The sequence below is a fragment of the Micromesistius poutassou genome (genome assembly GCF_964030765.1).
Source record: "Micromesistius poutassou genome assembly, chromosome: 4".
Lineage (NCBI taxonomy): Eukaryota > Metazoa > Chordata > Actinopteri > Gadiformes > Gadidae > Micromesistius > Micromesistius poutassou.
In genome coordinates this window covers 9,277,771-9,290,071 of record NC_140274.1, presented here as the reverse complement: position 1 = coordinate 9,290,071, position 12,301 = coordinate 9,277,771, and the positions used below count along the sequence as shown (strand labels likewise).

At 46.6% G+C, this 12,301-nt stretch overlaps 1 protein-coding gene across 1 annotated transcript; it reads right to left on the bottom strand.

Moving 5' to 3' along the window:
- Positions 1-2,564: 2,564 nt before the first annotated feature.
- vmn2r1 (vomeronasal 2, receptor 1) lies at positions 2,565-11,664 on the bottom strand (the record flags this gene model as incomplete). The annotated part of the gene is made up of 14 exons (XM_084466336.1): positions 2,565-2,871; positions 3,295-3,494; positions 3,720-3,961; positions 4,468-4,663; positions 5,009-5,169; positions 5,556-5,679; positions 5,975-6,202; positions 6,511-6,631; positions 7,454-7,632; positions 8,294-8,419; positions 8,791-8,982; positions 10,093-10,335; positions 10,568-10,859; positions 11,444-11,664. 14 exons carry the CDS (start codon positions 11,662-11,664, stop codon positions 2,565-2,567), a joined length of 2,832 nt encoding a protein of 943 aa, XP_084322462.1.
- Positions 11,665-12,301: the final 637 nt, after the last annotated feature.

Genomic DNA, 12,301 nt, shown 5'->3' with positions numbered 1-12,301 from the left:
GAGGGGCTGTATGGATTAACCACCAGATCATGTGATAGGAAGGCTGTGAGAGAGGGTAAGCCCTCAGTCAACAGATCTACAGGGGATGCCCCCGCATGCCATGCCCTGCACACACACACACACACACACACACACACACACACACACACATTCTCATTGCACACAAGCACATGCGCACGCGCACACCCACACACACACATAATGATTAATCACACAGGCGCTGTAATCAGTTCAGTCCACTGTGTGTCACCTGAGACCATCCATCTCAAGCAATTAAATGTGAATTAATTCCTCGCTTCTATTCACCAGGGGCTTGGTGTCAACTGCCTGCAGTAAACACGGCTTGCTCTGCCACGTTGGTGGGGGCGGCTGTTTGGTCAAAAATAAACAAATCACATTAGCTCCCTTGTTCGTTTGAAAACTGTCACACACACTGGAGCCTTTATCAATCAGAGGAAGATCAAGGAAAATAAATGAAAGAACAAAGCATGAGGGCTTTAAGATTTATCAGTCAGCTCAATTGGGCAAGCCTGTATTGCAGTTAAAAAGAAGGATTGTGGTTTGGTTCCATCCAGTGATGCGGGATGAATGGTTCACTCACTTACACACTCACTCACATACACACACACACACACACACACACACTTCAAATATCAGTACAAATCTATGTAGGCCTTTAATGTAGGCCAATTTGCTCTCATAAACCACCCCAGTTGACCCCAGTTAGCTCTATCCGCTGGTAGCCATCAGCTGACATTACAGAGCCATTCCTTCACAGCCCTGTCACCAGCAGAATGCAGCACACATTCAGAGCTGGTGTCCCTTTGGTTCTGCTGCTCTCCTCAACCTATATCTGAGCTGTCATTATGATAAATCCATAAAAGTTAAATATTATAAAAGTTAAAATATAAATCAATAATTATTCATGCAAAAAGGTTTTATACTTTACACCCACACTTTAAATTACCTGTTTTCCTTATTTCTAAACTCCTAAAAGCCTCCACTTAAATGAAACTGTTGCTTGGTCTAAAATGCAGATATTATTTGAAGATAATGTCTACTGTTCACAGTGAGCCATCATTCATCATTCATTGTACATCACAACGTCGCCTTGCACCAGAAATTATTGTTCATTGTTTAGTAATTCATTGTCCAATGATTTGTCATTAGGGGATACATTGTTGTGTTTGAAACTGCGACAGCATTTCTTAAATGAGACACTGATTTTTCATTAGCCCAGGTTATAGAATATTTACATTGATTTCGTACTTTATAGTACTATAACTCTCATTGAGTTCTCTCTTTATGGAGGAGCATCGCCAATAAAAAAATCCCACAATGCTCTGATATAGAAGCACATTTGGCATCTTGTAACCTATTTTTGCTTTATTGATTTTGAGACCAGATAAATTGCTATCGCATTATTTTGGTGGTGGGTGGATTATGAATATTGGAAAGATATAATATAGAATCTATAGAATCTCTAAAGCAAAATATGTCTTTGTGGTCTATACATATTTTTTGATATCTAAAATGTCCTTGTGGTTTTTGGTGACACTCTTTTGGTGTAAACTGTTCTGTTGCAGTTTCAAACACAAAAATATTTTCACATAATACAAATAATTTCACAATTAATTACTAAAAAATTACCAAAACACCATAACTACAGATAACATTCATAATCCTATACTTCCAAAATACTACTTCCTATACTTTTCTCAAGCTACATCATTTGAGACAGAACGAACAATAGTGAGCCAATTACGTACCTGCAAAAGAGGATGCTTAACTGCGGTCCTGAAACTGCAGCCTCTATTGGAAACTATTGACCCTCAGAGGCAGAGAGCTAATGGCTCCATAGCGTCAGATTCACCTTCACTCCGCATGACCTCAAACATGGGGGTAGAGCGTGATGTGTAACTTTCCCAACAGGTTCCGAACAGGCTTCTGAACACATACCCATGACCCATGTCTCAGCTGGGCTACTATTATCCAGTGTGAAACAAACTTGTTTCATAAAAAGCTTGATATTTAAAAAGTGCAATTGATGTGCGAAAACCGCGTGCAATATCGTAGCAGTTGGACTTTATTGCAAAGGCAGTGCATTTTGGGATGCACTTCAATTAAATGCCATGTAATCTCACCTGCTGAACTTTATAAATAAGGATGCACAATAAAAACGTTGGAAAAGATCAGGGGAGCCCCCTAGTGGGAGTCAGGCATCATACACAATCTATTCCACAACTCATCCAAATTCAACTCTTCCACCACCACAGACCGAAAAACAACAGCAGCAATAGAATGTAACAATAACAAGTTGTCAATATGTTAGGAAAGCATCACAACAATAGAAGTAAAGACAAATTTCAACATGAAGCACAAGGCCTGCATATGGCGCATCGAAGGCATGTGAGATGTCCCCTGAGATTGACAAGCCATATTTATGTTTATTGTGACTCTGTAACTCTGCCTGTACAATGCGACACCTACACATTATTGTAGTAGATCTTAAACTTTTGGCTTTTCTTAAAAAAGTGACTCAATAAACCTTGATTGTAGGCTAATCAATCGATGACGGTGGAGGCGGTGGTGGCGTTGAGGCTGGCGCTGGACGAAGCCGAGGTGCCGGTGGTCCCTTCGCGGGGTTTGGGGCGGGGCTTCATCAGCTCCTCGGTGTTGCGCTCTGGTTTGACCAGAAGGACGTAGCACTTGGGCAGGAAGATGCAGGCCAGCAGGCCGAAGCTGGAGGCCAGGATGGCGAAGATCTGAACAGCCACCATGAACTTGCCGCGCGTGCTGAGGTACGCCGGGATGAAGGAGATCCACACGATGAAGAAGACCAGCATGCCGAAGGTCACGCACTTGGCCTCGCTGCAATCGCAGATCAAGTCACGTGGTTCATACAAGTCACATTGTTAAAACATATCTCGATCATTACTACACATGTCGTGTTTGTACCTTAATGTTTTAGGGCAGGATTTAAATGAAGCACATTAAGATTGGTTTGGTGGAAAAAGTATAAAACTGGAAAGTAGAACCTAGGAGGGTAATATATAATGTCGATATTCAATGGGCTGCTTTTCAGCCTATGAGTTGAACAACTTAAAAGGTATCTAAAAAAACTGCTTAAATGTTAAGCCCCAAAAACAAGCCCCAAGTTGAGCTACAATCGATTTTGGCTCCAATCACAGGCAGGCCAAGCCAAATTCAGTTAAGTAATTAAGTTTTGCATGCTTGGTCTGCATCCCATTACTCTGTACTGAACACCAGACACACACGCTGCGGCTCGCTGACCTGAAGTGATCCTCCAGCTTGCGAGCCATGAAGGCGAAGATGAAGGCCACCAGGGCCAGCAGCATGTCGTAGCCGAAGATGCAGCAGATGAACACCACCGAGCCAACGTCACACTCCAGGATGATCTTGACATTCTGGGCCGCCGTGTTCTTCACCGGGTGGGGAGGCAGGATGATCAGCCAGACCGTGCACGCCGCCGCCTGGACACAGGAAGGAGGGGGGCGCGGTAAGTAACTTGAAAGTTTTCTCAATAATATTAATAGAACGCACAGTATACCAGGGCAAAGCGAGAGTCGACTACATATGAATATAAAATAAAACATGCATTTTAAATGACTAACGGCTACTATATCAATAATATTAATAGTGTATTAAATGTCTCGTGTTACCGGTACTGACAGGGTGAAGTCACTGTAAAAAAACACCTGTATCAGGGTTGCCACGGCAGCCATCAGCCTCTGGTGACCAAACGTGAGGATGTCCACTTCTGGGCCGCTAGGGGCAGGGATTTCAGCGGGGGCGGTGGTTGTGTTGGTAACGATGACATCAGGACTGTCGCTGTTGGCGGCGGCCTCAGCTGCGGCCTTGGCAGCCTTGGCGGCGGCTTTGGCCCTCTCGCGGATCGCCTTGAGGAACCGCGCCCTGAGCATCAGCACAACAGACTTCCCTGTAAACAACAACAACAACAACAGCGCATGGACACAGGGTTAAAGACATGTGATAAGAGCTTGGTATGTGACACTGATCCTTGATGATGTATAGTCTCACGATGGCAGACGACCGGAAACCTGGGTATAAGGGGCGTTTCTTTTTCTTTTGGTTCATATTTGTTTTCGAACAATCATGTTACTTGAAGCAGGTGTGATTGGCTTTTAAGAGCGTGTAAATGTAAGTCAACGGTAAAAAGAGTCTGTAAAGGTTTCAGACTGGCTATTGCAGAAATACACTTCTAAAAGCTGTCTACTCTTGTGCATTATTTTCTCTTTGGTTAATAACGTTAGTAACGAAACAGGAAACAAGGCGTAACTCTGCCTCCGATCCAGCCTAGGACCGCCGGATTCAAGATAGGATCAAATAAAGCAGGTTGATTTGTATGTTCTGACTTGGCGTGGACAAATGAATGAATCATTCAGTTTGGTCTAGTGATCCCAGTCAAACCAGACCCGACCGTACCCATGAGGGAGGCCAGGCAGAGAGCGAAGCCTAGGGCCAGGGCCACCTGGCTGGTCATGCAGCTCCAGGGCGCGGGCTCCCCGAGGTACACGATGGAGCAGAGGAAGGTGATCACCAGGGAGAACAGCAGGCTGAAGCTCAGCAGGGGGTCGTTGGCCTTCACCAGTGGGGTGCCCAGGTTGATGAGGAACACCACCTGGATGACCCCGCGAGGACAGACATAAACACATTGAAGATAGCCTTGTTTTTGGTTTTTAAATAATTTGTTTGTAATTGTTCAATCTGTACACCGGTACAGATTCATTAGACAAATGGAATAGTTGTTAAACATATTATCATATGGTGATCATAATTATCTAGAAATAAGGACGCATTGTCCCCATGATCATGTCATAATGCCACAACATAAAGCCCCAATCTGTTTGTGTTTTTATCATACACCATGCTTAAACAGAAACAGAATTCCTCTGCAATGCTATAAAGTAATCAGGATTGGACATGAAGCATTGCAGGCTGTCTCTATGGACCCCTGGTTGCCCACCATCACACCGATGGTGATCAGGGCCCCGAAGGAAGAGATGACGATCAGGGTGATGCCAAGCGGTTCCCCGAAGTCCAGGAACTCGATGATCTTGGGGATGCAGACGTCACGGACCTCGTTGGACCAGTAGTCCTCGCCACACTGGATACATTCACGGGCATCTGTCCACAGAGCCCGACAGCACAGGTTAGCCAAGTCAATCCACCCGTTTGTGGTATAGTACGGTTGGGTTTAACGCTATAAACAATGACACTTTTCTGGGTTCATAATAGATTTTGGGAAGGTGAACTTTGTGGATGAGTGTAGCTTCTAGCACAGATCCACTCAATGTTTTGTGTGGAAGACAAGTGGGCCACGGCAAAACGCTTTAGCTTTTAATGGTCTTATCTTCACACGGCAGATCTAAATTCTTACTTTAGAGTTTAAATTTGCAGAGTAGTAACGATGTCTATGTCCTAATGCCGACCAACAGGAATTAAATCCTGCCCATGAAGCTGAGACCATCGAAGGCCAGAGCGGCTGGCCGTAGCTCTACGGTACATCTCACTAGTGTTGTTGCTGATCTCTCCGTCGGCGCAGGGGATGCAGTCGAAGCAGCAGACGGGCTCTCCCTGCCGGATCCCCTTCCTGGTCCCCGGGGTACAGTCCTCACTGCACACAGACCTGGGGGGCTGAAGCGCCACACACACACACCGGATCAGAGACCCCTTGACACTAACACAAACACTATGGGAACCATACAGACGGACACACCTGTGCGACGGCCTCATAGAGTCTCGTGGGCAAATTTGTGATATATGTAATATCATTTTTTTATAGAATTTTCGTACCCAAACACACACACACACACACACACACCCACACACACTAGACACACACACATCTGTTTTCAAACCAATCACACACGTGATACAAACAAACACATCGGACATAAAATACAGCTTTGTCCCACTCCAGTAATCCTACTTCAAATTGTTCGTTGTTCCACAGAATGGAGGAGTTCCATATGTCCATCTTGGCGGTTGAGGGCTGTGTCCCGGTGTAGTTGCCAACCAGGACGTAGGACAACTCGCCATCCTCATCGAACTGCCAGTTAATGATGTCATAGTATCCGGCCACCTCCCCCTGATCAAAGTAGATCTCCTCTGCAGTGTGAGGCACGGTGTAATTCACGTTCTTCAGGTAGTACATCAACTGGGGGGGAGAAGGGTTGAACAAAAATATACAGTTTGCTTAGCCACAGTAATAGTGCAGTTGGACTCATGAAAGCCTCTGAGATTTTGACTTTCTTGTAAGGAAATCTATTTTCCAGCCACCAGGTAATATATATTCAAGTTTCTAGAATCAGCTTCGAACAGACCAGGAAAGTGACATGGATTATACAAACACACAGAAAAGTTCTCGTGGAGAACGAAGACGCTTTAATTAAGTACAGTGTCTTTGGACAGCAACACAAGCTTAGTCAGCTGAACACAACACAACACAACACAACACACACATACCTGCCACGGCTCAAAGGCAGTGATGTCAGCACAGCTGTTTTTGTTGAAGGGCCCCTGTCCAACCACACAGTGCTCCAGGTTGTGTAAGGCATTGGCCACGGCATACACTGCCTTGTACACACTGGGAACATGGACATAAACCATGGGTTCATAACATCATGTGCCAGTGATGGAAAATGTACAATTTAAACCTGCACTGTTTGCAACTTTTCTACTGCAGCTGTTTACTCTATAACAAAATATACAAAATATTCTCACAAATAAATCATTCCCATCTACGACTCAATCCATCCAGGATATTTTTGTTGATGTTTTAGTCTTAGCCTACTTAGTAGACTAAGACTAACTACTTAGTCTACTACTCTACTGACGTGTGTCTCGATAGGACCCACTGTTTTGATGCACCTAGCCGCTCCCGATTCGATCATGGAAAGGACACAGAACTACGTCGTCAACAAAAGCGTTACCTACATATACATGTATACATTAAATGTCTATGTATGCCATATATATCCTATTAAGTATGCCTTATTATGTTTTATATGTATGCCATATGTATCTTATTATGCATGCCTTATTATATCTTATATGTGGAGATCTAGGAGTATTCAAGAGGTGTTCATTTCAAAATGCAAGTTATGATAAAAGAACATGTGGGGGGACATTGACTGCATGAAAGGCCCACTGGGAGGAATACAAAAAGGGTGTTTCTCTGTAGGCCCCATGATATGACTACCATACATTAACTGTGACCACATGTGACACAACACACAAGGATGATCCTAAAGAGAACACACACAATTGTAAAACCCTGATGGCTGTTACTGTTACTGTCCAGCACACCAACAACTGTGTCGTTGTATTAGTCATAGCAGTGCTCTGGTGACGGCAGAGAATGTGTCTTGGTGGGACCAGCGTTAACAGTGTGAACTACACCACTGACTTGTAGGTGATGCGTAGCTGCGAGACGTCCGTGTACGTGTTGCGGAGCTGCAGCAGGTCCTCCTTCCCGTTGCACAGGCCCTCGGGCCCCGCCCTCACACCCCTGCTTAGGCTCCCATTGGCTGAGCTCAATCTGGCCTGCCTCATAGCCTTGGCGTAGTCCAGTGTGCAGTTAAACGCCTGCAGAGGACAAGTGAGCGCAAAACACAATGACACGTTTTACTGCCTGTTTTTTATTACTTCAAGGCCCAAGTGCCGCAGTGTCCGAGATACCGCGGCCCTATCAAACACTTTAAAAGCATAGCATGCTGTCACTGATCGATGAAAAGCTCTTCAACCTCATTCTGGAGGGGAAAGGGGAGCTAAGAGCATGGAGACACACGCACACACACACACACACACACACACACACACACACACACACACACACACACACACACACACACTGACGACAGACACTCACATACACACAGTATAAACAAGGTTACTATGGACAACAGATATTGGAACTTTCCGTCCAAGCAAAGGCCTAAAAATAGGGAACACCGATAAGGAAGTTTATATGCTTGGCGGATGCCTCAGCGTCTATCATCTCTAGGCTAGAGAACGAAAATAAAACAAGGGGGACATCTAGTGGTATGATAAGGTAAAGCATTTAGTAAATAGGACATGGGGCTATAGCAAAATCCCTGACACTTACTGGCAAAACGGTATTGGTTGATAAAGCAAGGGAACTTAAATCAGCTAGTTTGCAATCCAAGAGCAAGGCCACGTTGTTCCTAACTTCAACTTCCATCTAATTCAGCTTCTGTCAGGTGATCCACCGGCCCCATGAGCTCACCGTTTCCCAGAACTCCTCAGTCAGAGAGTTGTCATATGGGTCCAGCCTCACAAGATATTCCTGAAGGCCAGGGATGTCTGCACGCCTCACACCAAAACCCAGTGTACCACCCAGCACGGAACTGATCTGGAGACACACACACACATGCACACACACAAAAACACAAAAATCAGGATTATCAATCATCCTATTCCATATTTTACACATATTATAAAAGACGTTACATGCCAACCGGCCTTCATATCTTTCTGTTTGTCTGTGTTCCTGTCTCTTTACCATTCTGATTGTCTGCCTGTGTGTCTTCCTGTCTGTCTGCATGTCTGTCTGTCAAGGTGTCTGTCTGTATTCGTCCCTTCCTGTCTCTCTGCCGGCCTGTCTGTCGATCCAGCTGTCTGTTTATCCTCATGACTGCGGGTGGGTCAGTCAGTCAGTCAGCGGGTCCGTCTGTCTATCCAGCGGTCTTATCTATCTTGAGGGCCCTCTGAGGCGGTGCTGACCCCTGGCTGGTTGATGAGGGCGGAGGTGACCCAGGCCTCGCTGGCAATCCAGGTGCGGTTGGTGACGTTGTTGCGGACCAGCTCGGCGATGAGGGGGTTGAGGTTCACGTCGGAGGCGAACACCACGATGATCTTGGCCGTGGACCCCACCACCGTGTCCACCACGCGCGTGATGTCCTCCGGGGAGGCCACCTGGAGGGGGAAGGGAGAGAGACGGGGAAAGAGAGAGAGAGAGAGCGTGATGGGAGGAGAGAGAGAGATGAGAGGAGAGAGAGAGATGGGAGACGAGAGGGGAGGGAGACGAGAGGGGAGGGAGCGAGATTGTGAGAAGAGATATCAGAAAGAGAGAGAAATGGAAGTAGAGCGAGTGATGGGAGGAGAGAGAGAGATGAGAGGAGAGGAGAGAGAGATGAGAGGAGAGAGAGTAATGGGTGGAGAGAGATAGATTAGAGAAGAGAGTGAGAGGGGAGGGAGAGAGATGGTGAGAAGAGAGACCAGAGAAGATAGAGAGATGGAACTAGAGAGAGTGATGGGAGGAGAGAGAGAGATGAGTGGAGAGAGAGAGATGAAAGGGGAGGGAAATGGGAGAAGAGAGAGGGAGATGGAAGTAGAGATATGGGAGAGATGGGAGCAGAGAGAGAGAGATGGGAAAGTGAAAGAGAGGGAAAGATGGTAGACGAGAGAGATACGGAAGAAGAAAGAGAGATCAAGAGAGAGAGATGGGAGAGAGAAACAGGGAGAAAAACGATGGGAGAAGAAAGCGATAGAAGAGAAGGTAAGCAGGTAAGAAACGATGTACAAAGGTTTGATAGATAGAAACACTGACAGTGAGATAGAGAGACAGACATGTAGACAGGTGTCCAAAACAGAAACAGACATATAGACAAACAGGGAAACAACAAACAGACAGAGATTGCTAGAAAAACAGATATACAGGTAGACTGACAGACAGACAGGCTCCTACCGGGGGGTGGGTAGTAGTGACAGACAGACAGGCTACTACTGTAGTGAGGGTAGTGGGGACAGACAGGCTCCTACCATGGGGAGAATAGTAGGGACATACCGACAGGCAGACAGACAGGCAGACAGACAGGTTCCTATGTGGGGAGGGTAGTAGGGACAGACAGGCTCCTACCATGGGGAGAACCAGGGACATACATACAGACAGACAGACTGGCAGACAGACAGGCAGACAGACAGGTTCCTATGTGGGGAGGGTAGTAGGGACAGACAGGCAGACAAGACAGGCTCCTACGTGGAATGGGCTGATAGGGACAGACAGACAGATGAGACAGCTCCTACCGTGGGGAGGGTCTCAGAGAAGGAGATGCAGACGCCGGCCTCCTCCACCTGCTCCTTGAACTCCTTGATGCCGTACTTGCCGTAGTCGTCGTCAGCGGCGATGGTGCCCACCCAGGTCCAGCCGAAGTGCAGCACCAGCTTGGCCATGGCTGTGGACTGGTGCTTGTCGTTGGGGATGGTCCGCAGGAAGGTGGGGAACTGGAACTTACTCTGTAGGGCCGAACAGGACGAGAAGTAGCTGACCTGGATGATGGGCAGAGGGGACATGAGAGGAGAAAGAGGGGAGGGAAGGGGAGAGGATGGGAGAGGGGGAGAGGAGGGATGAGGGGGGTGGAGGAGAGGATGGAGGAAAGAAGTGAGAACAGGAGAGGAGAGGAGAGAGGAGAGGGAAGAGATCACAGTCAATGGTGGTGGTATGGACCAGCAGCAAAACCAACAGATACAGCACCTTCACATTCTGAGAGCCCCGCCCTACCTGGGGGAAGTGATAGAGGCCTAGGATCCTGGCAGTGGCGATGGACAAGTCAGACCCTCCGGCCCCCACCAGAGCAGCTAGGGGGGCCCCGGAGCCACAGCGGTAGTTGGGGACGGCCACGTCCTGGCCTGTGAGGTAGGTGAGGGTGCCTTCCACCGCCTTGGAGATGGTGAAGCAGGAGTCGTAGATGACGTAGCCCAGGTCAGTGTTGGGGAGCAGGTCTTGTCTCGCGTTGATCTCCTGGATGGCGAACAACATGGTCTGGGTCCAGCGGAACGTGCGGAAGTTAAACCTGAGATAGGGGGTCAAAGGTCAATATTAGTTATTGATTCTTTCCTTTGCTGGGGATACCTCCCTAATCGTGATCAAAGGATGGGTAACATTACCAAACTGGATGGTTGAGTTAGGTCTCTTGAATTCATATGTTTGTTTGTTTTTACTGTTTGCATTGCATGGCATAGCCCTCGAAAAGATTAATGTTGAGCCTTTGTTATTTGCACCAAATGATAAAGCTTGTTAATATTGGTGTTATGTAACTACAAGGGGATATAACTGGAAGACCTGTTGTTCTTTGGATGTTGTTTCATGAACTGGTTCCCAGGAGTGCTATAGAGGTGTGTGTGTGTGTGTGTGTGTCCCAATGGCACGAAGAGGTGCAGGTCTACAAAATACATAAAAGCATAACTCAATGGAATAACGTAATACACTATATCAATATCAGCTGCTAATTAATGTGTTAGAGTGTAACATATAACAGATACATATATATATATAATACGTACACCTGCCACCTGTTCGGTCTGTAGTCTGTGAATCTAAACACTCTAGTTATAGGTCTTATTGGTCTGAATCAGAAGATGTGTCTACAAAGCTTACCCTTCACATCCTGAGGACACTGGCAGCGTGGAGGTGTTGCGGGTGCCCGAAACGATGCGTTGGTGAACGGAAAACATTCCACCAACTGTCACCTTCTTCTTCACATCCTTGTAACTGTTCAGGTTGAACTTGGCCTTCAACTTGCACGTGGACTCTGTCGACACGGACCCGTACGCCTGTAAAAACGCACATAGTCCAAGCAGAAAGCGGTGTAATTCCATGCTGGTGAGGTGAATGGGGGCTATCAGGTCTCTGGCTGTGGAAGACAGTAAATGATGAGTGTACGTGTGGCAGGTGTCTCCCACTATTCCCATGGGGAAGACGTTGCACAAGGCAGAATGAAAACACAATCAGCACAAGAAAAAATAAGAGGACCCATTATATATATATAGGGTCTGTCAGTTCTGTCTGTTTGTCTGTCTATATCTATCTGTCTATTAATATATCCTACTGTCTCTGTCTGTCTGTCGGTCTATCGGTCTATCAATATATCCTGTGTCTACCTTTCTGTGTGTGTCTCTATCCATCCATCCCTCATTCAAACTGATGTCTGGTGTCAGTTGGTGTCAGTCTGGCTATGTCTGTCTGACATTCAAATGGATCCTGAATAGTGGGACTAACGGGTGATGGATATATTGATGGCAATAAATCCATCTGTGGAGACGGCTGAGAACTGCGCAGGCACACTGCACGGACAAACTGCTCCAGGCAGTGGGTGGGAGAGTTAATTGGCAGCGACGTGTGACATGTGTTCGCTTCACACAGGAATGATCACGGGACGCTGATTAAGCTTGGATACTGTTCCACTGTTCCTATACGGCGTGTTGTCCCCTGGGCTCGGGCTGGTGTACCGCCAGT